Raw genomic sequence first — 26,203 nt, 5'->3', positions numbered from 1 at the left:
TCCTCCCACCTAGTTTGCCATGGCTGCTACTTCATAACCCCCATTAGGTGTTTTTAAGCAACAGGTTGGCTCACATAACAAGTTCCTGCTACACTGTGGTTTGCAGGGAGCTACCACAGGGCTGGGCTCCACTGCTTGCAAGGATGGATGGGCATACCTTGTGCAAGCTCTTTAAGTCCTACCTCCCTCTCGCGCAGTGTAACAGCAACATGTTTAAGGGGCAGAGGGCACAACCAAAGTCAATAGCAAAACTTTGATTGATTTAACTGGGAGTTAGAGCAGGCCCATTGTGTAAAAAAAAAAAAAATTGGAGATTACCAATCTTCTAGAACTGGAAGGGACCTCAAAAGGTCATCAAGTCCAGCCCCCTGTCTTCACTAGCAGGACCAGTTTTTGCCCTAGATTCCTAAGTGGCCCCCTCAGGGATTGAGCTCACAACCCTGGGTTTAGCAGACCAATACTCAAACCACAGAGCTATCCTTACTCATACTACTAAGCTATCCCTCATTATAATGCTAACAGAAAAAGTCCCATTGAAATCAAGCCCTTGCTTGTTTTCACAAACTGCATGGGGAATGGTTGAGTTATTTCCATCATAGAAGCACTTGGTGCATATGCTAACACATAGCACTAACCAATGTACCTCAGGGAACAATCTAGCCCTGGTAGAGGGAGAAGCTTGATATCCTGATAGGTCTTCTCCAGCACTAATTTCTAATTTTCAAAAGTGACTAGTCATTTTGGATTGCCCCGGTTTTGGGGAGCCCAAATTGAGACACCATTAAGTCAGCTGCTATTCAGTAAGTGCTCTGAAAATTCCACCCTCTGAAAATCACACACCTTTAAGAGGTCTCAAGATAGATGCTGCAAAACTGAGACTCCCTTCCCCCAATCACTAGTAATTTTTGCAGTTCTTGGCCTAAGTTCCTGTGCACAGGAACTACTTTTCATAATCATTCTGCTTTTTGTCAACTGTAGTCTAAAGCAGTGGTGGGTAACCTGCGGCCCATCAGGGTAATCCACTGGCGGGCCATGAGACAGTGTTGACATTGACTGTCCGCAGCCATGGCCTCTCGCAGCTCCCAGTGGCTGCGGTTTGCCGTTTCTGGCCAATGGAAGATACAGGAAACAGTGGCCAGCACGTCCCTGAGGCCCGCACCACTTCCCGCAGCTCCCATTGGCCGGGAATGGTGAACCGTGGCCACTGGAAGCTGTGGGAGGCCATGCCTGCGAACGGTCAATGTAAACACTTTCTTGTGGCCCATACTTTCCTGATGGGATGGGTGCGGGCCGCAGACTGTCCACCACTGGTCTAGAGCTTACATGGAGTTATTCCACATAAAGGGAATGAAATGTGATTATTTCACTAATAATCAGTTACTGTAACAATTCCATAATATCCCATGTGCACTAAAAACAGTGTGACAATTAAAATTACTGTGCTTGCATAGTGATTGCTATCCTAATCTATTGTGCAATTACATCTAATTTATTTATTTTTCTAAATACCAAAATTGCCTTCTCTATGTTCTTATCCTGTGTTCTCCAGTATTTCAGGTTAAGATCTCAAAACACTTTACAAACATTGATAACTTTGACCTCACAGCACTTGCTTCAGGTCCAGTTAAATATTAATATCCCCATTTTATGGATGGGGTAATTAAGACCCAGGGAACTTGTGACTTGCCTATGTCATACAGTGAATCAGTGGAAGAGCCAGGATTACAGCCCAAGTGTGTCAACAGCTAGAATAGTCATGACCTGCAAAACCTTATGTTAAAAAAGTAATGTTATGAAGCTTCTGAAATGAGTCAGACAGTTCTTGCTTTGACCTTTGTTCACTAAAAAAACCCTCAAGGGACAAAAAACGAAACAGCTAAAGTTCAGCTACATTCTGTAAATAAAAACAGATACCCAAACTGAAAAGCTGTCCAGTAGCAAACCTCAGACTGAATTAGGTTATAAAGGTCAAGACTTAAACCCCTGCACACAAGGGTTTCATTGTGCTACTTCACATGCACCAGTGTCATTCATTTATATAATACAAGAAGCTTATCTGAACATGGAGGGCCAGATTCCTCATTGCCTTGTCCTTTTTAGTTTTCACTTGTACATTTGCAAAGTGAGTGGAGGTACCAAATTGGAATTCTCCACTCATTTACACCAGGGATAGTGTTTTATACCCACTTGGCATTCATGTTGTGTAGCTGTAAGTGACCACACAAGGGACCTGATTCTTATTAACATTAAGGCCACTTCATACAGCTCAGGCAGGGGCCTTGTTGTAAATGGGAATCCCAATGTGGGAAACAGGGGGGAGTCAGGCCCTGATTTTCCAAATGGTTAACTTTAGGCTTGATTTCAGTACTTCTGATTGATCCTTCCTACGATGGGTGAACCTCAAGAGGTTTGTAGTTTGAACTGCATTTGAATCAGCATCCAAAAGTCTAATGCTTATCCAAATTATTCGGACCTCACAAGTCTCTGGAGACTTCTTCTTCCACATTTGGCCAGAAATAGAAAAGGAACCGTTTTTTTCTTACTGTATTTTGGCACATCTGGTCCCAGCTGGAAGCTAGACATGAAACTCCTTCTCCCGTCTCTTCCCTAAGATACACATCTGAACAGTTTAGAATCTCAGGGGAAAAAAATGATTTGATTTCCGCTCTAAAAAAGGGGTGAAGGTTACATCTTAGCAATGCTTTTTATAGAGAACTTGTCACCATGGTTTGGGGGTAAAAGGATTCCCAAAAAAGTTGAACCATCCCTAATAATTTCTTCCAGTAGGTTTTTAATTACTTTGTTTAACTGTTGCAAAGAAAAACTATATAGAGGGCTTGATCTAGTAGTCTTTGTTCACCCAAAACTCTCAGTGCAGTTGTGTTTTACACCTATCCTTCGCTCACTTTATATGTGTGTGATTACAGAGCAAGGCATCGCAGAATCAGGCCCCCAACATTCCATTAAGGTGTTTTTTTTTATAGAAATGAATTACACTGGTGCACATGAAGTAGCACAGACTTTTGTGAAACCCTGCTATTCAGAAGGTTGGTCTTGGCCATTACAATGTGATTCAGTCTGAGACTTGCTGTTATAAATTTTTCAAATATATTTAAGGGGAATTTTGAGAGTGCAGGGAATCAGACCTAGACAATGCATTTCTGGTGAATCGTTGTGGGAAAAGTATGTGCAAAGGGCAACAGAAATGAAGATTCTTCTTCGAGTGCTTGCTCATATCCATTCCAAGTAAGTGGGTGTGCACGCGCCGCGTGCACGTTCGTTGGAAGAATTTTCCCCTAGCAACACCCGGCGGGTCGGCAGGCGCCCCCTGGCGTGGCGCCCTTGCGGCACCGCATATATACCCCTGCCGACCCGTCCGCTCCTCAGTTCCTTCTTACCGCCCGTGTCGGTCGTTGGAACGTGGAGTGCGGCTTAGCTGACCTCCATATCCCTAGTGTTTCACCCGTTCTACCTAGTTCCTAGTTAGTTATTGTTGTTTTGTAGTTGTTAATAGTTGTTAAGTATAGTTGTTAAACATAGTTGTATATAGTTAGTGGGCTGAGGTATACTCCTCCTCGCCCGCTCCGGGACCCGGGCTCATGCCTGGCTCTCCCGGCTTCAAGCAGTGCTCGGCCTGTCGTCGGCCGATGCCAACGGGAGACCCCCACGATCTTTGCCTCAAGTGCCTGGGGGAATCCCATCTGACGGAGAAGTGCTGAATCTGCAAGTCCTTCAAATCGAGGACAAAAAAGGAGCGGGACTCCCGTTTAAAGCAGCTCCTTATGGAGGCTGCCCTGACCCCTGCAGTTCCGGCACTGACCGCACCGCAGTCCGCACCAAAAAGACCTTCTTCGGCACCGGAGACGAGCGGTACCGCCACAGCACCGCGGCACCACAAGTCTCCATCTCAGAAGCCAGCCTGGCAGCGCTCACTTTCATCTGGGACGAAGAAGGCGAAGGCTCCTGCGGTCGCGACTCCAGCACCGCAGTCTGAGTCTGGAAAGCTGTGCTGGCAGGCGCCGCCATCTGCCCCGGCACCGGTGCTTCCCGCACCTTCGACTCCGGCCAGACAAGAGCCGTCGAGTCCGGTGCTTGATAGCTCCCCGGCACGTGCCGTGGTCGAGCTCATGATCCCGACCACGCCGGAAACCTTCACAACGGCGAGGGACCTGATAGCGCTCACTGAGCCTTCTCTGCCTCAGCCCCCGGCATCGCCGGTGCGGGCACTTCCATCTCTGGGAAAGCCAGCTATGCTCCAACCTCCATCTCTGGGAGCACAGGACAGGCACCGGTCCCGGTCGAGTTCTCGGCACCAATCCCGCTCACGCCGTCGTTCGCCATCTCGACGCCACTCGCAGTCCCGGCACCGATCCTACTCTCAGCGCCGGTCGTACTCGCGGCACCGGTCCAGGTCCCGATCTATAGACCGACGCTCGACGCGTCGCTCTGGCTCTCGGCACCGCTCCCGATGGAGTCCATCGTACCGTCGGCGCACCCGATCCCGGTCGACCTCCTGGCACCGCGCTGGTCATAGGTCCCGGTCCCGATCTCGGCACGGGTTCGACTCCCGGCACCGTTCCTCGGCACCGACTGTCACTCGGCACCAGTCATACAGCCTATCTGCCCCGCCTTGGCCGTCGAGACACCCTTCAGGCTCCTCGCGGCCAGACAGCATGCTTTATGGGGATGTGGTCCAAGATCCGGAACAGCCCCAGCAGTGGTCCTTCTGGACGCCTTGGGCGTACCATCAAGCCCAAGGCGATCCTCTCCTCTCCCGACGTCGAGATTACTGTTACAAGTCGGATGCCAGAAGCCACCATCAGCGCCCCTCCTCCGGGAACCGATATTGCCGAGTCACAGGACCAGAGGCCGCCCAGAATCAAGCCATCCTCTGGAACAACAACCTGCAGAGAGACCCCGGTCCCGGTCTCTCCTCCTCCTCCTCACGATGAGGCAGTGCGAGCACTTGACCTCTGGCCGCCCCTATTGACCTTCGCGCTCACCAGGATCTGCTCCGCAGAGTGGCGTTGAGCATCAGCCTACAGGCAGAGGAAGTGCCAGAGGTTGAGGATCCTGTAGTGGACATCCTCGTCCGATACACCGACGAGGGTCGTCTTGCCCTTCATACGCACTATTCAGGCCAAAGCGGACTCTATTTGGCAGTCTCCGGCTCAGATCCCTCCGACGGCCAAGGCGTGGAGAGAAAGTACATGGTACCTCTAAGGGTACGACTACCTGTACACCCATCCTCCTCCATGTCTCTGTCGTCCAATCCGTGAACAAGAGGAGCGTCAATGGCCGCAGCCCCGCCCCAAATCGGGGGCTAAACGTATGGACCTGCTGGGCCGTAAGGTATACTCCGCAGGGGTCTACAGTTACGTGTGGCAACCAGCACAGCACTAAGGCAGGTACGGTTTTAATACTGGCAGACCATGGACAAGTTTACTGAACTGATCCGTAGACTCCGCCCTAGTTCAAAAGTCTCTTAAAGAGCGAAAAAAGATCTCAAGACAGCCTACAGGCTGTGCTCGACGCCGCGGACTCAGCGGCTAGAACCTCGCGTCGGGAGTTACCATGAGACGGATTTCCTGGTTGGCAAGTCTCCGCTTACCTCGAGCTGCAGCATACGATACAAGACCTCCTGTTTGAGGCAGGGCCAGGGAGCGCCTGCCGACCCGCCGGGTGTTGCTAGGGGAAAATTCTTCCGACCAACGTGCACGCGGCGCGCGCACACCCACTGACTTGGAATGGATATGAGCAACACATCTCGAAGAACAACAGTTACAAAGGTGAGTAACCGTCTTTTATGATGACAAAGGGCCTGTTTCTTGTTAATTAATGATCAATTTACCAGACGTGGCTGTGCAGATAAAATGGAGCATGCATCGAGTGACTGCTGGAGGGGAAGTTCTGTTCATTAGACCCATCAATCTTGTGGGTCAGTGGTAAACTCTCCTATTCATTCAGTTAATCAAAACTAAGGTCACAGTCCCCCTAGAAAGGAGAGGGGAAATAACCCCAATGCTAGAAAATCATTTAAAGCGGTTTAGGTATCTCATTTCTCAAGAGCAGCTGTTCTCTGTGGTTCTAACTGGTTTTCTGTAAGTCTGTCTTGCCTCTATACTTCCATGGTCACATCACCATAGTATATGAGTGAATTCTAAACAACTCTTTTGCCCTGGGCAATAAAAAAGGATTTAGCCAAATGATTTCTGAATAAATGTTTGATGGACAATCACTCAAGTGGTGCCTCTCAAACCCTCCCAAAAATCGTTACAATAAATAATGAGGGCCGAAGTCATCCCTAGTGTGAATCCATTGATATCAGTGGGGTACCCAGTGCCCTAGGGATGAATTTGTCCCCAAAAATTGTCTGTTAACATATACCTCTTTAAAGCAAATACTTTCAGAACCAACACACATTCTTTTATGTGTTTGAAACTTATCTTAATTTGCATCTTGTCACCTTTTCTTATGTAAGCAGAGTCAGGATGAGCTCTACCCTGACATCTGGTGGTGAATTATGGCAAGTGTGGAAGAGAATTTCAGAAGCTGATCGTGTTTGCATGGGCACACCCATTCCGCCTAGCATAGCCCATGGCAGCCTTACTTTCACAGCTGTGGGATCCCCAATTTCTTTGTTATTGGGGCAGGAGGAATAAAGTGCTGTCACCCTGACTAAGTAAATGAGGAACTATGAAATTGTTTTATGATAAAGGGTTTCACTATCAACTAAATAGCACTTGCTAGACAAGGGACATGGGTTCCAAAACCCAGTGAATTGAGAGAGACTGGGGACAGGTATCTGTACCTGGTGGTGTAGGCTCTTTGTGGAGCCAGAAGCACCAGTTCCCCCTACTCCTTTCTCCACTGTGGAATATCAGAGTTGATTTTTGATTCCCTTAAGAATCTAGATACAGGTTACTGAGCTGAACTTACTTTGGGCTAATGGTGCACTAGCACTGGTGCTCCCCTACTGTGAGCTGAAATCACTAAAGAGCTGGAATTGCTGAGCTAAGAGCACTGAGTACTGTGCTAACTAGTGGGGGAGCCTGAAGCTATACTGCAAAGCAGAGCAGCTGGCAGAGCGGAGTGAAGCAGTTGTGGAGCCACGGAGTGAGTGGAGTTGAGCAGTTTGTGGGGACAGCTGGAGCAGATCATGGACCATGATCCGCTCCGCCAGCTGGTGGAGCAGAGCAGCTGGCAGAGCGGAGCAGCTGTGGGACGGGTGGAGCGGCCCACAGAGTGAGTGGAGCCAAGCAGTTTGCGGGGATGGCTGGAGCGGATCACGGGATGGCTGGTGGAGCAGAGCAGCTGGTGGAGTGGAGCAGTTTGTGGGGACAGCTGAAGGAGCAGAGTGGAGTGGCTGGTAGAGTGGAGCAATTCGTGGAGAAGGCGGAAGCAGAACCCCACGGAGAGGCAAGGCACTTGGCCCCGGACCACATAAGGTGCCCCTTTCTACCCAGGCTGGGGGAGGGGGACCTCTGCAGATAAACTCTCGAACTCGGGGGCTGCACTGACCTGGGACAGAGACTTTTGGGTTGTGGGACTTTTGGGACTGTGGGTGATCTTTGGGTTGCTGGACTCTAGGGACATTTGGGGTATTGGACTTTGGAGTCTTGGGGTAATTTGGGGGTTTCTGGACTCAAGAGCCTAGGGAAAAGGACGCGGTCCAATTTCCTGGGGTGGGTCTTTGCTCACGGTTTGGTCTATGAACTCTATTTAAGGTGTTTTCCTAATTTAATGCTTGTTATTTATCTCATGTAATTAAACCTTTTCTGCTACACTGAGACTCTGTGCTTGCAAGAGGGGAAGTATTGCCTCTTCGAGGTGCCCAGGGGTGTGTGTAAGATTTTCCCAGGTCACTGGGTGGGGGCTCGAGCTGGTTTTGCATTACATTGTAGGGAAGGGACCCCTATGTATTGAACCTGGCCCTTGCTGCTATCAATTCAGCCTGGCAGAAGGGTTACACTTACAATTTGGTAGCTTTTGTTCGTAGCACAATTGGGTAAAGCTTTGTATTTCTGACTAGTTGATAATGGTATTTATTATACATTATAAAACTTTAATGCAACAGTTATTACCAGATTATTGAATGAACACAACAAACTAATCAACAGAACTCTAGTTATGATCAGGTGTTAGATTAAAGGTTAGAAGAGACACTTTCATATTTGATTTAGGTTAAATTATGGCTTAAGTTGCTACTTCTATACATTTAACTGTAAGTCAAACATAAAATAAATCCTGTGGTTTTATAGCTGTAGACGAGAAATAGGCATATTTTTCTACTGATTGAGTATATTCATTATTTTCAACCAGATACAAACCTGTTTAACAAAGATCTTTGCTCCTAGCAGAATACAGAACAGAGAACATCCTGCAGGTACAAATCTAAATAAGGGAAGTATTTAGTTATAGTTTTTTCTCTTACACAGGGTTCACAAGATAAGGGGCTGAATATATTAATAAACAAAAGTAACCTGGAAATCTAATGGAAAACGTTTGTATCATTCTTTTCAACTTACCTTTGCCAGTTGTTCATGAATTTCTAACAAGCTTGGTCTGTTCATTTTGGCTCCACTGATGCTGCCAGTGTTTCGATAATAATCAATGTTAGGAACTGCATCCACTGTGTTATGACCAAAGGTTTTTAGGTAGTATGTGTTACTATGAGTATCATAGGGATGTAAATTTCCATCTGATTTAACAGTATCCCCATTTTGAAGAAAATTTTCATATAATGCTCTATTTCCAGGCCTGTGACTGATCCTGTGTCTGCCATGTGCTTCGTCAGTAAATGATGTTTCTTCATAATGTGGAGGATCGGCATCCTCTTGGGGTGTTGCATTATTGTCATGGCTTTCGTTAATTACATTAACTTGAAACCTATTTGGACTTGGTTCCAAGAATACATTTGGAGAATTATTCATTGACATTTTCAGGGATGTTATGTGCTTAGGTCACCAATCTTTCTATTCTTCTGCAGTCAGAGGTCGTGTTGCTTTATCTGCAATAAGACAATAATGCTGTTGCATTTGAAAGATCTTGGTTCTTAATCTAGCAAAGTTGAATGGAGACTTTCTTGAAGTGTTCACTTGTAAGTATTCTTCTTAAGGATGACTCTGTCATCAAAAGCATAAGTAAAACTTTTCAATATTTAATTCTTACACAGTAATGTAACTTTTCCATGATTTCTTAAAAAAACATGTGAGACAGCAACCTTATAACTTTTTACAAACAGGGCCTGATCCAAAGTCTGAGTCAATGTAATCAATAGGAGTCCTGCTATTTATCTCAGTGGGCTTCGATCAGGCCCTAAATAGGCTAACACTGTACTTAAAAGTAACTTTCCTGAGTATATTATCTTTTCAGGGACTAAGCATAGTACTTCTTTAACTAATGTACAGCCCAATGGTTCATTGTAAATGAAAGGAGTGCAACATCTAACCAAGAAGGATGGAATTTACCAGAGATCCTGCACATGGTATATATCACTGCACATTGGTTAATTTCACCCATAGTGCAGAAGTAAATTGTCATGACTCTTCAAAAAATCCAATGTTTTTTTAAGTTAACTGTAATATATTAGACTATTACAAATAAAACAAATAAGTCTTTACAATTTTCAGTCATTCCAAAATGTGACATAATTTATGAGTAGATGATGAAGCACTGAAAACTATACATTTTAGATGTATATAGGAGTAATGTCCCATAAAGGAATAAACGTTAGAAAACTGAAGTATATAAAAACATGTTTTTACTAAATTGTAATGAATACAATAAATGAATGTGCCCAAATAACTGTAGCAAAATGACAGTTATTTATTATTGAAATATATATTAGCAATAGTTTTAGGCAATACAAGATTCAAAGAATAATTTTACAGACCTGATCTTGCATTCCTTTTATCCCCAAATACCGATTTAAGACCATTTGAAATAAATAGTGGCAGATGGTTAGAACTAAATGTGTGAGGGATGCAGAGCGGCCTCCTGCCCTCCAAAAAAAGGAAAAAAGGCTATATATAAGGCCCAGTCCTGCAAATGGTTAAGCTTTCAGGATTGGGTCCAAGGAGAACAAGCTGTCAAGTTAGCTGACTCTGAAATGGCATGTATTACGAATTATTTGTAATCTGTACTAAATCCTGTGCCAGACCAATATGAGGCTTGAAATAATGCATATATTGTTAACTACTTTCAGTAACGAAAGAAATGTGATTTTACAACCCTGTGTAGAACAATTCAGTAAAAGTCCAATCCTGTCCCTGTTGAGCTCATGCTGGGTCTTGGGTCCTTTTGAAAATATATCTGATAGCAGGAAATTTTGGAGAAAAAGCATGCAATATTATAAAAGGATTATACCAACTGAACGTCAGGTAAATAAATAAACCCATTAGAAGAATGAACTGGGAATTGAAAGACAAATTAACCATATCTATTGATAGATCTACATATGCCTGCCTATATAAAATATCGAATAATCACACAGGGGAATTATAACTTGAAGAGGCCTTTAACCAAATACACTGAAACCTTATTATGAGACTTAGCTATAGCACTTGAATGCAAATCAGATGCAGATTCCATGACTCCCATCTACTCTCTGTCTCTGTATATAGAATATCCTGCTGTAAACTCTCATCACAACCAAATTTCTTTGTAGCCCTCTAGATATTGGTTTTTCAAAGCAAGCTCTTCTTTTCTGCTTAATGTTTTGTGCACTCCACCAGAAAGAAGAAGTTCCTTCTTTCAGCTTCTTTGTTTGGTACTATTTTTTCTTGGTCACCTCTGATCCGTATTACATTTGTTATGTTATTGATTGGAAATTTCTGAGCATAGATTGTATGCTTTTCCCCTTAGCATAAAAATCTTATAAAAAGAGTGCACAGAAATGAAATATTTTCTTACATAAGGGCCAAATCCTGATCCTACTAGAGTCACTAACAGTGTTGCTGCTGACTTGAGTAAAAACCAGATTTGGTCCTAACTCTGTGCTTGTAGACTTTGGGTGAAATCCTGGCCCTTTTAAGTCAATGGGAATTTTGCCATTGGCTTCAGTAGACCCATAATTTCAACTTCCAAGTTTACTTCTAAGATAAGTGTTTCTGCCACCAGGAAAATAAAAGTCTCTTACTTTTCTGCTGCCTTTGCAAATAATTATTTATTTTTTGCAGTAGATTTCCAGAGGTCTGTTAGATGCTGTTTGCCATTAAATTTAGTATTATTAATATTATTGTATTATGCATAAGTTAACACGCTTACACTGTTCGGGACAGTTTAACTTACCTCTTGGTCCTGTGCTGTAGTGAAGGGCAATCAGCCTCTTATTTACTTCTGTATATAGACTGTCCTTCTCACTTATGCAGCATGGATTTTACCTCATTGGCTAATTCTTTCTTCTGTGCAAAATATCAAGTGACTCACCCAACCCCTGCCTTTGACACATGCTCTAAAACGCTCCTAAATGGCTGATTTAGAGGGACATTCTAGCTTGTTAAATATCAACTACTAAATGAACCTGTTAATTCTTGGAAGGAAGGAATAAAACTGTGCTTGCATGTCATAGAAGAAAAATAGGTTGGTTTGTTTTTCTTTAGAATTTATAAAATATAGCTACAGGCTTCTAGGCAGCTGTATCAACTATGGATCTGCTTATGTCCACTTGCATGTACTTATGTCTTTCCTGTTTATTTTCTTTAAGATCGTGGATCATTTCATTTTAGATTTTTTTTTCTTTGATACCTTAGGGATTGGGGAAGAGGTACAATAAGAGGTGGCTGAATTTACATTGAAATTTCTAAAATTCCACGACTGGAAATCTAATTTTAGCAGATCGCATTTGGAAGTTGAACAGTGAGTCCAGCAAGTAGTCCCATTAAAATCAATAGGAAAGACTCATGGAATAAGATACTACTCATTATTACTGTGGTTATTTATTTTTTGTATTATGGTAGTTCCTAGAGGGCCCACTCGCAGTTTAAATGTGTTTAGCTTTAAGCACATGAGTGACACCATTGGCTTGATTGGGACTGCTCATGTGCATAAAGTTAAATATCGATGACACCTTTGCAGGACTGGAGTCTGTATAGACATGGAGTGAGAGAAAAGCAGTATTATGATCTCTGTTTTAAAAATGGAGAATAGAAGCACACAGAGAGTAAGTGACTTGCCCAGGGTCTCACTGGGAATGTGGCACAGCTGGGAATTGAATCTCCTGAATCCTCATCCAGTGACTTAACCACAAGTCCGTCCATCTTGACAGTGCATGTAGCAGAACTGGGCCAAGTAGCTGTATCATTTGAAATGAGCATGTTTATTTGTTCACAGACTACTCTGACTTTGCAATGGTGTGTTTGTAGGATCTGCCAGCTACATCATTCTCAGTAAACTCTCCTCTCGGCATTGAAACTCATGCCTATTGGGCATAGTGCTTGAGCCTCCAGACGGGATGAACTTCAGCCTGTGTGAGTGATGTGCCTATCACCACATCTGAGACTTGGACAGTGGCACTATTCAGGGAGTTAATATAAAGCTTCATGCTGAAGAAAGCATAGCCTAGCGGTCGGAGTATAGGTCTGGGTGTCAGGTACTCTGGCGCTCTAAGCCTAGCTTTGGACAGGTCTGTGAAAAGAGTTTGGGAACTGTGTTTAAAAAAACCAAAGTTTGATGGGGTCACACTTTGCTAGCAATATGTTTAAAATCATGGCTTTGCTCAGGTCCTTGCTTCGGCTATAACAAATTTTAAAACACCGGTTAGCCCCATCAACATCCCCTATCAACACTGTTTAAAACTGGTTTAGCTGGAAGCATATTTATGCATAATCTTGAATTCATTTAGATCTCCAGCATGGATGAGACCACTGACTCTCCTTGTGACCTTGATAAGGTCATTTAACCTTCCTGTTTCCGTGCCTTGGTTTCCCCATCAGTAAATTGGGGATAAGAATACATGAGAGGAGAATCAGGCTGTATATGAACTTTTTTGAGTCTATCTCTGTTAAAAATCTTGCCCTGTATTTTTGAGGAAAGCCTTTTGAAAAGTTCCAGCTTGTGCACTCCTTCTTGTAGGCTTGAGTCTTTCCTTTTGAGGGAGAAACAACTAATGTTGCTCTGTAAACAAAATGGAATTTGAATATGGCTATAACAAAATATTGTAAAGTCAAAGAACTAAGTACAGTTCATGGACCAGAGTAAAAATGAACTAGTACATTATTTCTTGTTACCAAGATGAAAAAGGTAATTATGAGCATGTGTACAGTCTGCTAAATCTCTACACTGGATAATTTTGCACAGTAGAGACTTGATTTATATTTGAATTAAAACAAAAATAAATAGAGTATATTCAAGCTATGTGACCTCAAAGGTTTCTCACACTGGAATCCAAGCCATTTAAATGCTACATGTTCCAGGTCACAACTTTTTACATTGCACACTTTGGAGAAGTGGATGGAGAAGACCACCAAAAAGAGTAAGTACCACCAGTACTGTTCTCTTTCTTGCTATTAGCCTCAGGCATGATGTTCATGGCTTTTCCATATAATTCAGTGTCTTTCCTCATGAATGGCATTTTGCTTAGCCAAGTTCCCTTCATTGCCACTTATCTAGCAGATATAGCATGTGGCACTGTATGGATTTCGCTGAATTACTGTAAAACAATCACTACCACTCATCTTCTTGTCTCTGCATCTCTTAGCACATATAGCTGTATAGTGAGAGTGACTGTGCCTAAACAAAACTCTGATTTCAAGTTTCTCAAAAGTGGAATTGAATTAGTCAAGTTCTGACACTCTCACACAGCAGCTATTTGTGCTAAGAGGTGACCTTGAGGTGTTACTATTCAGCTTCTGTTTTTTTCTCTGTGTTACCTCTTCTGTCTTACTAGAACCGTCTGCCACAGAATTCCTCAGAGTGACACTCCAAATCCAATCCAATGGTAGGGCCAGATCCTGGCCCCTGATTTGCCCCTTTGCACCACTCTGGTAGTGCAAAGAGACTGAAAAACTGTCCTGCCCTGCCTGTTGGGGCTTTTCTAGCATGGGGGGAATCACTGGATGGTGCACAGCTGGCATAAACAGGTGTAGGTTCCATCCTCTTTTGATCCACTGGTATAGAGAGACTTGCAGATTGCCTCTGTACTCTGGCAATCCCCAGTTGGTATTGTGGCCATTGCGGGCTGTTACCATCCAACACAAGTTAGAGCAGCAAAGGCCGTTCCAACTTCTGCCAAGAGCTGAACCAGTCCCCAGGGAAGCTGAAAGGTGCTGCAAAGACAGCTATACACCCCTTTAGGTCCTACTCTGAGCATGGCTCAACTAGACTGGTAGAATGGGTCCTTAACTAATATTTGCTTTTTCTCTTCCCCTCCCCTCATCTCTGTGAATCTCTCTTTATCAGGCTCAGAATGACTTTGCTTTCTCATGTGAGCCACTAACCAATTTTCAGCTGTATAAGGATGTGGGGATGGAATTAGAGGCTCTGGTTGGATTTTTGAGCTGACATGTGTCTTGCAATGCTGAGTGTACCATATATCTTATGTATAGCAACCAACTCATCTTTAATTACATTTATCCCTCACCCCCACCCCCATCCCAATAACTCTTGCTTGGCCAGCTAAGAATTTGATTAGAGCAGGAGAAGGGAAGCTTTGTTTCAGCAAGTCTAAACAGTTTTCTCAGACTGGGAGCAAGAAACAACGCTACACATTGTTCTGAAAAGACTGTGGAAACACTGGATATAGTAGCAGCAGCACCATGCTCCTCTCACATGGATTTCGCCAATGCGACAGCACCTCCAGGTGTTCAAGGGTGGGACTTCCATTAGTGACTGCAATAACCATTAGCTCTTATGTTGTTTTTTCTGTTCTCTTAGTAACTGAAAACAAGAGTTTCCACATGCAGACACGAATACCTGCAGGCTTCTTCCCTTGTGCTGTGATCCTGTTGTGCTGTTTAATCTTGCAGACTAAGCTGGTCCAGTACATTGGGCTGATTAGTTTTTACATATGAGATTTCCAAGGTCAGTTTCTGGACTTAAAGAAATCATGTTGGATGAGTTGGGAGTTACTATTATGTTTACTATCCAAAAATATTTCACACTCATTTCTCTTTTTCACTGATGTGATGTTCTGGCATGAATTCTGCCTATGAAGAGACAGGTGAAAGGTCTGATTCTCAAGAGATTTCCCTGCCCCTCCTCCTCACTGAACGATTAGTGAATCATCTCCCTAAAGTCTTTCTTTGACATTAACTGTTTCTTACCCACAGCTCCACAAAAGGTGAATTCCCAAAATAAAAGCAGCATTAAATGCTTTTATGAGTCTGCAATGAATATTTATTTAATAAAATGGATGCCACCATCATATCTTCAAAACATAGGTATATAGTACAAATGTATCAGCACTAGGTTTTCAAATGAAATCAACATCAAAAGTAAGGCAGGATACTTTTTTGAGTTTTCATGCAAGAGCATATTCAAACGTTCCTTTATCAAGACCCTCGACTTCATCTTCCCAAGTGGAAGATGGCATGCTACTATAGGGGTCCAGTAAGATTTTGAAGCATCTAATAATAAGTAGTCCCAAGAAAATGCACAGAATCCCTACGAAGGCAAAGCCAGTTTTTTGCTCTAAAGTCAGTGAGAAGGTGGACACTTCGTTGACACTCATGCTGGCTGAAGCGTTGCTGCAGTAGCTACTGCTCATCATTGGGCGTCACATACTGGTGAGTCTTTGGGATTTTCACTCATATTCCTTCTTTGCCTGTATACAAAAGTGGAGTCAGTTTGGTTATGGCCAAATGTAACACAGACCTCTGAGCTATTCTCAGCATAAAAAAAAATTTGAAAACAAAAACTGCGTGGGCATTAATAGCGAAAGTACATTTTTGTACACTCAAATCAGCCTGGCAACACTGTCATTAGAAATTGGTAGTCCCTGAGCAAAAGCTAGTTGGAGTTGCTAATCCTGACAATGACAATGAAAAACCGATCATTTACTTGCTTGTCCCTCCCACCCAAAATAGAAAACTGCTGGCTGCTTTAAATGGCATTTCATCAGACTGGGCAAAATCTTGCCAATCTTCATCAGGTCAGAGCTTGCAAGGCCTCCATGTACAGAGTTAAATGGGAAACTTATGCTTGAGAGCTTGCACTATCTATATCTGAGTCCTTAATCTGGTGAAACACCCATTGACTTCAATGAGCATTTTACGTGAGTCAGACTGATGGATTGGGCCCATGTATTTTGGCCTAGAACTCTAACTGCAATAAACCAAACATACAGAATGAAAACATCATTTTTATATATTGTTGGGCTAGACGCTATAAATCGATCCCCGAAAGCGCTCCCGTCAACTCCGGAACTCCACCAGGGCAAGAGGCGGAAGCAGAGTCAACGGGGGACCCGCGGCCGTCAATCTCACGCCATGAGGATAAGAAAAAGATAGTAAGTCGAGAAAAGATACATCGACTTCAGCTATGCTATTCCCGTAGCTGAAGTTGCGTATCTTACAACGACCTCCCCCCCGTTCCCCAATGTAGACCAGGCCTTAGTGTGGGTGGGGGGAGTGAGGAGGGGCTCGCTAGCCCATGTAGTGGCAGTAGAGGCGGCAAAGAGGGTGTGGCCAAGTGGGCTAGGGAACATGGCCAGGGCCCCACCCATACACACCAGCTGATGCCTTGAGACTGCTGCTGGACTGAGCACACATTCCACAATTTTTAGAGGTGTCCAAGTGACATTTCTGAACATGCTTTCTCCTGTGCTCTTGGGAGCAATACGCCTGCCTGAGCCTTAGATGAACATTATGTTCCAACCACTTCCACTCAGGTGCCGCACCCGCCTCATCACCATCACCACAACTCAGCAGACTTCAAGGTGTTAAGAGCATGATAGGTGATCTGCAAAAGGGAAAAAAATTGGATTCCCCCCCCCACCACCACTTTTTATTGGCTTCTTTAAAATGATAAAGAAGGCCAAAGAGGTTTTTCTTTTCTTCATAATTTTTGTCTGCTTGGTTTCCTGTTAGAAATGGATATTCGGCCTACCCTGACGACTCTATGGACAACTAGAGAACTGGTAGGATTATAACATAGCAAGAACCAAGGGGGAAAAAAATCATTTTTAGGCTAATTGTTTGTTTTTGTTGGCTGTTGTTAACACCTATTTAACAAAAACACTCGGGGAAAACATTCTTTGTGTTCAACACCCTTCCTTCAAGGAAGCTCCCATTACAAATTTCAAAGTCATTCCAGAAATCTTCTAGCTGAAAAACAAACAGCAGCCAGTAAAAGATTCTTGTTTGGATCCTCTCTTTCCCTCCTGATAACTTCCATTTTTCTTTATATAGATCATAAAGAACCAAAATTAAAAAACAGCCAAAAACAGGGAGGGGAGACGAGAAAAGGGCAGAAACCAAATCTATTTTTTTCTTTTGCAGCTTCCGTTTAACTTAGTCCATAATAAGGAGTAAGGATAAAACAGAAGGAAGGAAGGAGGGAAGGATACAGTTAAAAACTGTGGGCCAGATCTTTAGCTGATGTGAGTCAGGCCTGGTCTACACTACGCGTTTAAATCGATTTAAAGAGTGTTAAATCGATTTAACGCTGTACCCGTCCACACCACAACGCCCTTTATATCGCTATAAAGGGCTCTTTAGATCGATTTCTGTACTCCTCCCTGACGAGAGGAGTAGCGCTAAATTCGATATTAACATATCGGATTACGGTTAGTGTGGATGGAAATCGACGTTATTGGCCTCCGGGCGGTATCCCACAGTGCACCACTGACCGCTCTGGACAGCAATCTGAACTCGGATGCAGCGGGCAGGTAAACAGGAAAAGCCCCGCGAACTTTTGAATTACATTTCCTGTTTGCCCCAGATGGGAGCTCTTGGATCAGCACGGTGGCGATGCAGTCCCAAATCCAAAAGAGCTCAGCATGGACCGTACGGGAGATACTGGATCTGATCGCTTTATGAGGGAGAAATGTTGTATCAGAGCTCCGTTAGAAGACGAAAGCCAAAGCGTTTAGAAAAAATCTCCAGGGCTCACACCGTGCTGCATACAATGTAACGGAAGCCAAAGAATAAATGATGCTCATCGGAGGCAGGAGGGGGTACTGAGGACTCCAGCTATCCACAGTCCAAAGCAGTCCTGTGGAAAAGTTTTGCATTCTTGGCTGAGTCCAATCTGTAGGTTCAAAACACAACAGTGGTCGGCGTGTGTCAGGAATAGCTCCTCATTTCTTCCCCACCCCCCACGTGAAAGAAAAAGGGAAAGAAATCCTTTCTTGACTTCTTTCAGTATCACCCTATGGTGAATGAATGCTGCTGTAGAGCGCGATGCGCAGCAGTGAAGAGCAGTATCCGCTCCTCTCGCCTCCCAGTGGTACGATGGTAGCAATATGATTGATATCCACGTCCACCATGCATCGTCACCATCCAGCCCATGAGTTTGCTCCTGGCTGGCCTTAGGTGGAGGTTGGCCAGGGCCGGCTGGGTAAAAATGGGAATGACTCCAGTTATCTCCAGTAGATGGTACGAACGGCTTGGTAACGTTTCCTCATAGCAACGGGGGGCTGAGCTCAATCAGCCCCCTCAACCTTTGCTGTGTAAAGAAAAGATTCTTGTACAATGCTGGACTGTCATAGCAGCAGCATGCTGTGGCTCCTCTCTCCCCACGCTTAAGTCTTGCTGGACTAATCATCGGCTGGGAGGCTGCCTCCCTCATTTATATGTACTAATCAGTGTTTCTTATTCTGCATTCTTTATTACTATCATGACACAATGTCGGACACGACTGCCACCAGGTACCCAGTGAAGGTTGGGGGAGAAGGAAGCAACGGGTGGGGTTTTGTTGCAGGGGCACACTCTGTGAATACTGACATGGAGCACGGTGCTCGTCTGATACAAAAAAACCCTGGCATTCTCTAATTACACTTGCACTTATTCTAGGGCAGGACTGACTCTGTTTTAGAAACATAGGGAGGAATTGACTCGGGGAGCAATCCCAATTTTGTGCTTGCCTTGGCGCCCCGCCGATTCAGCCAGGGGGGCACTCATGAATAGAGCAGACAGGTACAAGGGGGAGAGATACTGTCATTTCATTGCCAGTTTACTCAGGCAGTAGAACGGTCAGGCAAACTGTAACCATCTCTGCTATCAGCAAAAGAAGTGAATGCTGGTGGGTCAAAGCTGCGCAGTATACTTTCTCTGACCGCGGCATCCAGTACATTTAATGCCGGAAAAAGAAAGATAAAAAACAAAGCTGGAACGGTGCTTCCATGGTTGCCGTGCTATGGGGCTCTGCCAGGGAATCAGGGAAAAACTGGTCGCAAAAAGATTGTCGCTGAAGGTTTTCACCGGAGGAAGGATGACTGGGACGACTATTTACCAGAACCCCGCGTCAACAAGAATGATTCAACTTCCAGAAGTCAAGGGCGGGGGAGACTGCGGTAACTAGGGATAGCTACGGAAGAGTACCACACAATGCAACGCTTCAGAATTGATGTTATCCTCGGAACCGATGGACGCACAAACGCGAATTACTGTGCTAGTGTGGCCGCATGAAATCGAATTTATAATATCAGTTTTATAAAACCGATTTTAGCTAATTCGATATTATCCCGTAGTGTAGACGTGGCCTCAGTGTAGAGCTATTGACTTCATTGGAGTTACACTGGTTTATACCCATTGGATTTGGCCCTACAATCTGTGCCTGTTTTAAGGTTTGGAAAATGTTGGTTTAAGCAGCTCCCCACCACCCTCTCTTTCCTCTCTCTGACTCCCAGTCCAAACCTCTGCACGTTGTTCATTAGCAAAATTCATTCCTCTTACTTACAGGCTTGTCCATCAGAGCCATGAGATCTTTACTCCTGTTGACTAATGTCTTGTTCTGTGAGTTGTGCCATTGAACCAAATGGTACAACTTGAGGCATGTGGTGCTACTGAGTGAGAGACAAGGTGGCAGTATACAGCCCGTAGTAACCAAAAATAATACCAACAGCAATTGAATCACAATAATTGATATCTATATGAGGAAAACAAATGAAATAGATGAAACCACCTGGTTCACACGTTTTCATGTAAGGCACGTTTCCAGTTTTTCCAGGAGGTTTAACAGCTGCAGAGACTGGAGAGTAAAATCACAGAATTCTCAAATTGTTGCCCAAATCAGTTATATGTAACAGGATCCAGCCAAGAAGAAAGTTCCCCTTCCAGGAGTCCAGGGACACTGGGAAATTAAAAAATGAAAGGCTTATACTGGGAAATGATTTGTATACTAAAGCAAGAAGACATAGTGCCAGAAAATAAAGTACACCCTTAAAAGACACAGAAGTCTCTGAGACAAACTATAGCCCAGGCTCTGCACTTGGTCTGCAGGAGGGGGACATTTGTGCCTATGTGAAGCCCATAGAAATCAGTGGGGCTCTGCTTGGGTGCAGAGGTCTGTGCCACCAACTCCCAGAGGAGCATAAACTCCCAATCTTGCAGTTTTACTCAGGCAAAATTCTCTCCCATTGGAGTCAATGGGAGTTTTGCTTAAGAAATGAGTGCATAAGCAGGTTCCAAGATAAGATAGAGTTTACAAACCAAATCAAATCAAACCTGGAAGTAATACCATTTATTTTAATGAGGTAGGGTGATAACATAATTCAGGAATGAAGAAGAGACACGAAAGACCCTGTGTTAAAGCACCAACAGGAGTATTATGCCCTGGAACCTGTGGCTTAATTAATAGGGTTAAACCAATATTTGGGCTGATTTCTCACACGGACTAGGAAACAACCATTGGTAATTGCCCTTGCATGCTTGCTCTACTAAACACTTGCTATTAGCCCACACTGATATTATTTTATTTATTTATTATTCATTTCATCATCACTGGCAATTATGGGTCAAATCTTCAGCATGCAAAGCCTGAATAAATTGGCAGGGAGTACAAGGAAATGCATACAGGGCTGAGGAACGGAATTCTTGGCCCCAACCTGCGGTAGTGGGGTGGAACGACTCTGTGGGTGACATTGGCTATATGGATTAATAGTGTATATTTCTTGTGCAGGAGCCTTGGGCGTGTCAATCCATATTGTGTCTCTCTGTTGAGCCCTGAGCTCTCCTTCTCCCCATCCTGAGCAGCAGAGATGTAGTATTTCCACTGCATTTCAGGCCTTGGATACTCACAGATTGGAGTGGAGAATTTTGTCCTAAATATGTACCATATAAAGGTAAGATTTTACTTGTTTGGGGGAATGGGATATGTTTACATTGTAAATTTGTTTACAGATTGGCGACTGAGGGCCGCAGCCAGCAGTTATGCATACATAATGTCATCTTTTCTAGAGTATGTCTGAAATCATGAGCAAAAAGACCACGAATGCTAGAGAGCACTAATCCAACAAAGTATGTAGGTAACCATTAGGTCAGAGATCGGGGCATGCGTTATAGGAACTAGAACTTGCAGGGTCCGTTTGTCAGGAGGTGCCACCAAACCTATCCCTATTGGTACAGTTTCTACAGTTTGCTTCCATGTAGTTTCATTTGACTGCCTCTCAAAATCCCTCTGGATTGGGAGAAGCAAGGATCCCTGAATAGCCTGCTGTGGTGGAAAAGGCCATCTGATGCCCCTTCAAGACCAGAAAGGGGGCCACCAGAAGGCAGGAGTGGTACAAATGCCTCACTCCCATGGATGACAAAGGTAAGTAGAGGGTGGGAAGCAGCTGGGTGTTGCTGGATAAACGGTGCTAAGGAGGTCAAAAGATGGTAGTGAGCACTGTATAGAAGCCTAGATAAATAGGTAGATAAATTGGAGTGCCTAAGGTTATTGTAACAGCATCTACTCATATCCGCCAAATGTTTGTGGACCCGGGCTGATGTTTAAAGTTCCATTAGAATCCAGCCCTGATTATGGGCGGTTTGAGGGTTTCGATATGAACTTTTTGTGCAACCGTAGTTACCCACCCTCACATTTCCAGACTTTAGAAAAAGAAAGTGTTCACAGTAATTCCAGATATTCTCGGGAAAGGGTCTGAGAAGTCTGACCACAGCCTCCGAAGGTTGCTGATTGCAAGACTTCCTCAAGAGTTTTCCTCGCATGCTGGATATTAGCCTTACCCTCAAAAACAAACAGGTATTGTTGTAAAGATCACCGTGTAGAGGCCCAATCTGGGGAGGTGCTGTGTACACTTAAGTCCCACTGAAGTCATCAGGAGTTGAGAAGACTCAGATCCTTGCATGATCAAGCCCAGGTTGACTGAGAATTCACATTACATATTACAACCCAGGTTAAAAAACTAATTGTGCTTAATGAGTTTCGGGTAACTCCTGTAAATCACAAGTTTCACCTAATAGTAATAAAAAGTCATTCCTGCTGCCATGGCACTCAGATAGTTATCATTCAGGAAGTACTGTAGGCTTCATGGCTGAAGCAGTGGTGCAGTGACCCTGTCATTCTGATGATGCTTCAAATGGCCTGGATTCTAAATTAATGCTTTTAGAATCTTTAAAAACCTGGCTCTGGAGGAGTGGCACTTCAGGCACTACAATTGCTGTAGCAGGAATTTGAAGGAGATAATGAAGGGAGAGGATTAGTCACAGTGGTGAGCTGGAGCCGGTTCCCACCGGTTCACAGGAACCAGTGGTTAAATTTAGAAGCCCTTTTAGAACCGGTTGTTCCATGCAGGACAACTCGTTCAAAAAGGGCTTTTAAATTTAACAACCTGTAAACCTCCAGCAGCTCCCTGCCCCGCCCCCGGCCCCAGCTCACCTCTGCCTCCTCCCCTGAACGCGGGAAGCCTGGGAGCGCTGAGAAGGGCGGCTTTGCGCAGGTGAGTGGTGGGGGGGAGCGAGGAGGTCTCCGGGGAGGGGCGGCGCGGCCCAGCTCCCTGGCCTCAGCCGGGCGGCATGCCCCGGCCCCGACTCCGGCTTCGGCTTCGGTCCCAGCCTGGCGGCGTGGCTCGGTGCTAGCCCTGATGGCACGGCCCGGCACTGGCTCCGGCCCCAGCGGCTTGGCCCACCTCTGGCCCCGGCCCCAGCCAGGCATCCCGGCTGGGCAGCGCATCCCGGTCCCGGCTCCAGTCCCGGTGGTGCAGCCCAGCTCTGGTCCTGGCAGCGCGGCCCGGTTCCAACCCAGCTCCGGCCGGGCACCCGTAGCCAAGCGGCCCCGGCCGGGCAGCTCCGGCCTGAGGCAGCACCCCTGGATCGGCCTCCAGCACGGTAAGGGGCAGGGAGCAGGGAGGGGTGGATGGATAGGAGGTCTGGGTGGTTTGGGTTGAGGAGGTCAGAGAAGGGAAAGGGGATTGAATTGGGGCGAGGGGTTCCAGGGGGCCATCAGGAATGAGAGAGGATGGATGGGTGTGCTGGGGGCAAGTCAGGGGAAGGGAAAGGGGATGGATGGGGCAGGGGTCCTGGGGGGATGGCGTCAAGGAACGTCAGGGGTTGGATGGGGCAAGAGTCCCCTGGGGCGGGGGGGGGCACAACCCCACTTGTGGGGTGAGGAGGAAGGAACCGGTTGTTAATTTTTTAGCAGCTCATCACTGGTGATGGGTACACCTCAAAATGTTCTCTCCAGTTTCCATGAATTTGGAAGTTTATCCAAACCATCTAGACCATCTGAGATGACAACACTGGTCTGGAAATGTCATAAGAACAGCTCTGTGACTGCAGAGCCAACCTCACTTCAGTTAATATGCATATTGCATCCCTAAATCATTGCAAGAAAGTCAGCCTCTTCTTCTCACCCTATACAGCCAGCAGGTCATGATCCCAAACCTGGCATTCAAGAGAGTCTTATGCAGGGAGCCCAGTGCTGTGCTGCCCAGCACTGTTTGGTATCAGAAGGGTGTAATTAGCCATTCTGAGAGTGTAGTAGGACCAAGTGTGGCCTACAGTACGTAAGCACAGGACATACTGCACCTTTTTGGAGCAGCAGAAAATTCCATTCCACTGTGCATTCCTCTGCAAATCTGAGCCAGCAAGGGATTGCCATCTCCACCCCTCAAATATACAAAGTATTGTAAAGATAAGATTTTACTCCTAGTAAATGCACAATACCTAGAGTATCCATTTGCTGGTAGATCCTGTGCTCTGTAATGCACTTATTCTTATGAGCTAGGGATGTCTGGATAAGTGAGAAACAGAATAGAAAAAAAAAAGATTCAGTGTCGTCATCCTTGGACTTGTGAACATAAAATAATGCAGTACACTGGCTATGAGCATGTAGTATAATTGTACCATAAGATATGGAATATCTGCAAGGCAACTGTTGATATACAGTTATATCTATAGCTTTCACTTCTCTTTGGCATCCTTTTGCACCAGGACACAAAAAGATAGAATTCAGTCTATAATCATTTACAGCAAATTTCAAAGAGCAGTATTGAAAAAAAACCATTTAATTTCTGTAAAAACTACCTGCTTTGTCTTACCCTAAGAGAGGCTTGCTCTGAGAATATCCCTTACCTGGCCATCATACAGTCATTATATGCATTATTAAAAGCAAATCTACAGCATAGCTAGGAAATCATAACACAACAGCATAGCAAGCTCAAGATATCCTGCAGAATTTAAACAGACAAAACCAGTGCAATTCTCCAGCCAAGATGTGCACAGCCCCCACCCTTCTTGTTTTCTAACTAGATAGAGAAGCATCCTTATCGAATGAAAACCTAGCAATACAAACCCTGTTCTTCCTTGTCCCCTCTCCCCATGCTGATGAACTGCAGAAGTTGCAGTGGCTCACAGTGTAGGTTCTCAAGCTGTTGAAAGCTCAGGATTGAGTCTATGCCTGCTGGGATTCTCCTTTGTGGCCACAAACCCAATGAGGCTCCCCAAGCTACACATCCCCAGCAACCCCCTCCGGATGCTCTAGGGGTCATCGGTGGGAGTTTCTTCAGACGGATGGACGCATCGCTCGGGGACTCCTCTCCAAACACTTGGTGAAGATGTGGTTGGAAATTCTCGAACTGGGTTAAAAAAAAAAAAAAAGAACGAAAAAGAAAAAACCCTTTCGGATGATTCAGCCCCGCTTCCCTCGAATCCCCCTTCTACCGACTGAATTGAAGAAGTATGGAAACTTCCTGCAAAATACTACGTGAGAGGCATCAGCAAATCTTTGCTGCACACCCATCCGGATGCTGCAGCAGCCGCAACAGCGGCTGCCCAGCGATTTCTCTCTTGGATCACCGGAGCCTGCAGCTGCCTTCCCTCCTGAAACACAAGGTTCTGGGACGTGATATCTGGAGGCACAGCAGCACCTCTGTTTAGGTGTCAGAGGGGTCCTTACCGTGCAAGCAACAATGTCACACAGACAAGGGTTTTCTCACAGGCTGGTTTTCCAGTAGAGCAAGTGAAAGCGGGGAGGCGGGATTTGAAATTGACTAAGGTGTTCTGTGGCTATCTGCATTAAATTGCATATTTCCAGAACAACGCAGGGGCTCTCGCCTTTCATTCTGTGTAGGATAGCTGACTTATTTAGGTCGGTTAATTTAGCCCTCGGGTGCAGTTTGGTTAAGTAGGCAGCGCGGGTATATAATCAGTGCACTGCTAAAATCCTAGCCGCCTCAGCCCCGGATCTCTCGAGGGAGCGGTCACGGCTTTCGATCTCACGCTTTCTACCATCTAGTGATTAATGAGACCGGAAGAGCCATGTTAAATACCCCGGGCCCAAATCCTGCTCTCCTGCAAGCAACTGGTGTGGAGTAAACAAGCAAGATGTAGCCCATAACATTCAGCTGGTTTCTTTAAGGTCCGGGGGTGAGCTGAAGGACGGTCTCGTCTTATTTTGTGCCTACCTCTGGCATGGCCAGCACCCCTTCTCCCAGCAGCTTAATAATAAATAATTATTAATAATAATCATGGCCAGGAGCTGTCATTCAGTGCTGAAGCTTCTTTGCAGGGTTTGTGCCTAAGTTTCATATGTCTTGTAGATCTCTGTTTGCAAATATAAATTTAAAAAATAAGGATTCCTCTTGGCATCTTAGAAGGTGGTATTAATATGTATGTAGTCACTGGATGAAGAATTGTTTTTAAGTTGTTTTAAGTTTAATATATTATGTTTTCATGTATTAAATTAAAAAAACCTGCTCATGCACATTTTAACTAATCATTCCATTTCCCTGCATTCTAGTAATTAAGCACTCCATTGGAAATTCATACTGATTTCAGTGGCACAGGACTGGTATCCGAGTAAGTATCAAGGATGACAAGGT

At 44.9% G+C, this 26,203-nt stretch overlaps 2 protein-coding genes across 7 annotated transcripts in view; both read right to left on the bottom strand.

Annotated features, from left to right (window-relative positions):
* Window positions 1-8,939, bottom strand: part of SLC12A1 (solute carrier family 12 member 1) — a 65,568-nt gene extending 56,629 nt beyond the window's left edge. For both annotated transcript variants that reach the window (XM_032762889.1, XM_032762896.1), the window contains exon 1: window positions 8,529-8,939. In XM_032762889.1, coding sequence (XP_032618780.1) covers window positions 8,529-8,939 — 411 coding nt within the window. The remainder of the gene's footprint in view (window positions 1-8,528) is intronic.
* A 6,218-nt stretch (window positions 8,940-15,157) lies between these two features.
* CTXN2 (cortexin 2) lies at window positions 15,158-25,792 on the bottom strand. 5 transcript variants are annotated; one of them, XM_032762856.2, is made up of 4 exons: window positions 24,676-25,778; window positions 24,048-24,114; window positions 20,065-20,232; window positions 15,158-15,763 (listed from the first exon to the last, which is right to left on the bottom strand). In XM_032762856.2, the coding sequence occupies exon 4, from the start codon at window positions 15,707-15,709 to the stop codon at window positions 15,461-15,463; it is 249 nt and encodes an 82-aa protein (XP_032618747.1). In that variant the 5' UTR covers window positions 15,710-15,763; window positions 20,065-20,232; window positions 24,048-24,114; window positions 24,676-25,778; the 3' UTR covers window positions 15,158-15,460. The 5 variants fall into 5 exon arrangements, 3 of the variants coding, with proteins under 3 accessions (XP_032618747.1, XP_032618753.1, XP_032618760.1); XR_012656557.1 differs by lacking the exon at window positions 15,158-15,763 and having other exon boundaries at window positions 20,070-20,232; window positions 24,676-24,958; window positions 25,279-25,792; XM_032762862.2 differs by lacking the exon at window positions 20,065-20,232.
* Window positions 25,793-26,203: the final 411 nt, after the last annotated feature.

The sequence above is a fragment of the Chelonoidis abingdonii genome, chromosome 9 (assembly GCF_003597395.2).
Source record: "Chelonoidis abingdonii isolate Lonesome George chromosome 9, CheloAbing_2.0, whole genome shotgun sequence".
In the NCBI taxonomy this organism is placed as follows: Eukaryota; Metazoa; Chordata; order Testudines; family Testudinidae; genus Chelonoidis; species Chelonoidis abingdonii.
The sequence above is the reverse complement of the archived record's forward strand: the minus strand, read 5'-3'. Positions and strand labels throughout refer to the sequence as shown.

Excerpts from the sequence above, each read along its gene's own strand:
- CTXN2 (XM_032762856.2), bottom strand. The coding sequence starts at position 15,709 with ATGATGAGCAGTAGCTACTGCAGCAACGCTTCAGCCAGCATGAGTGTC.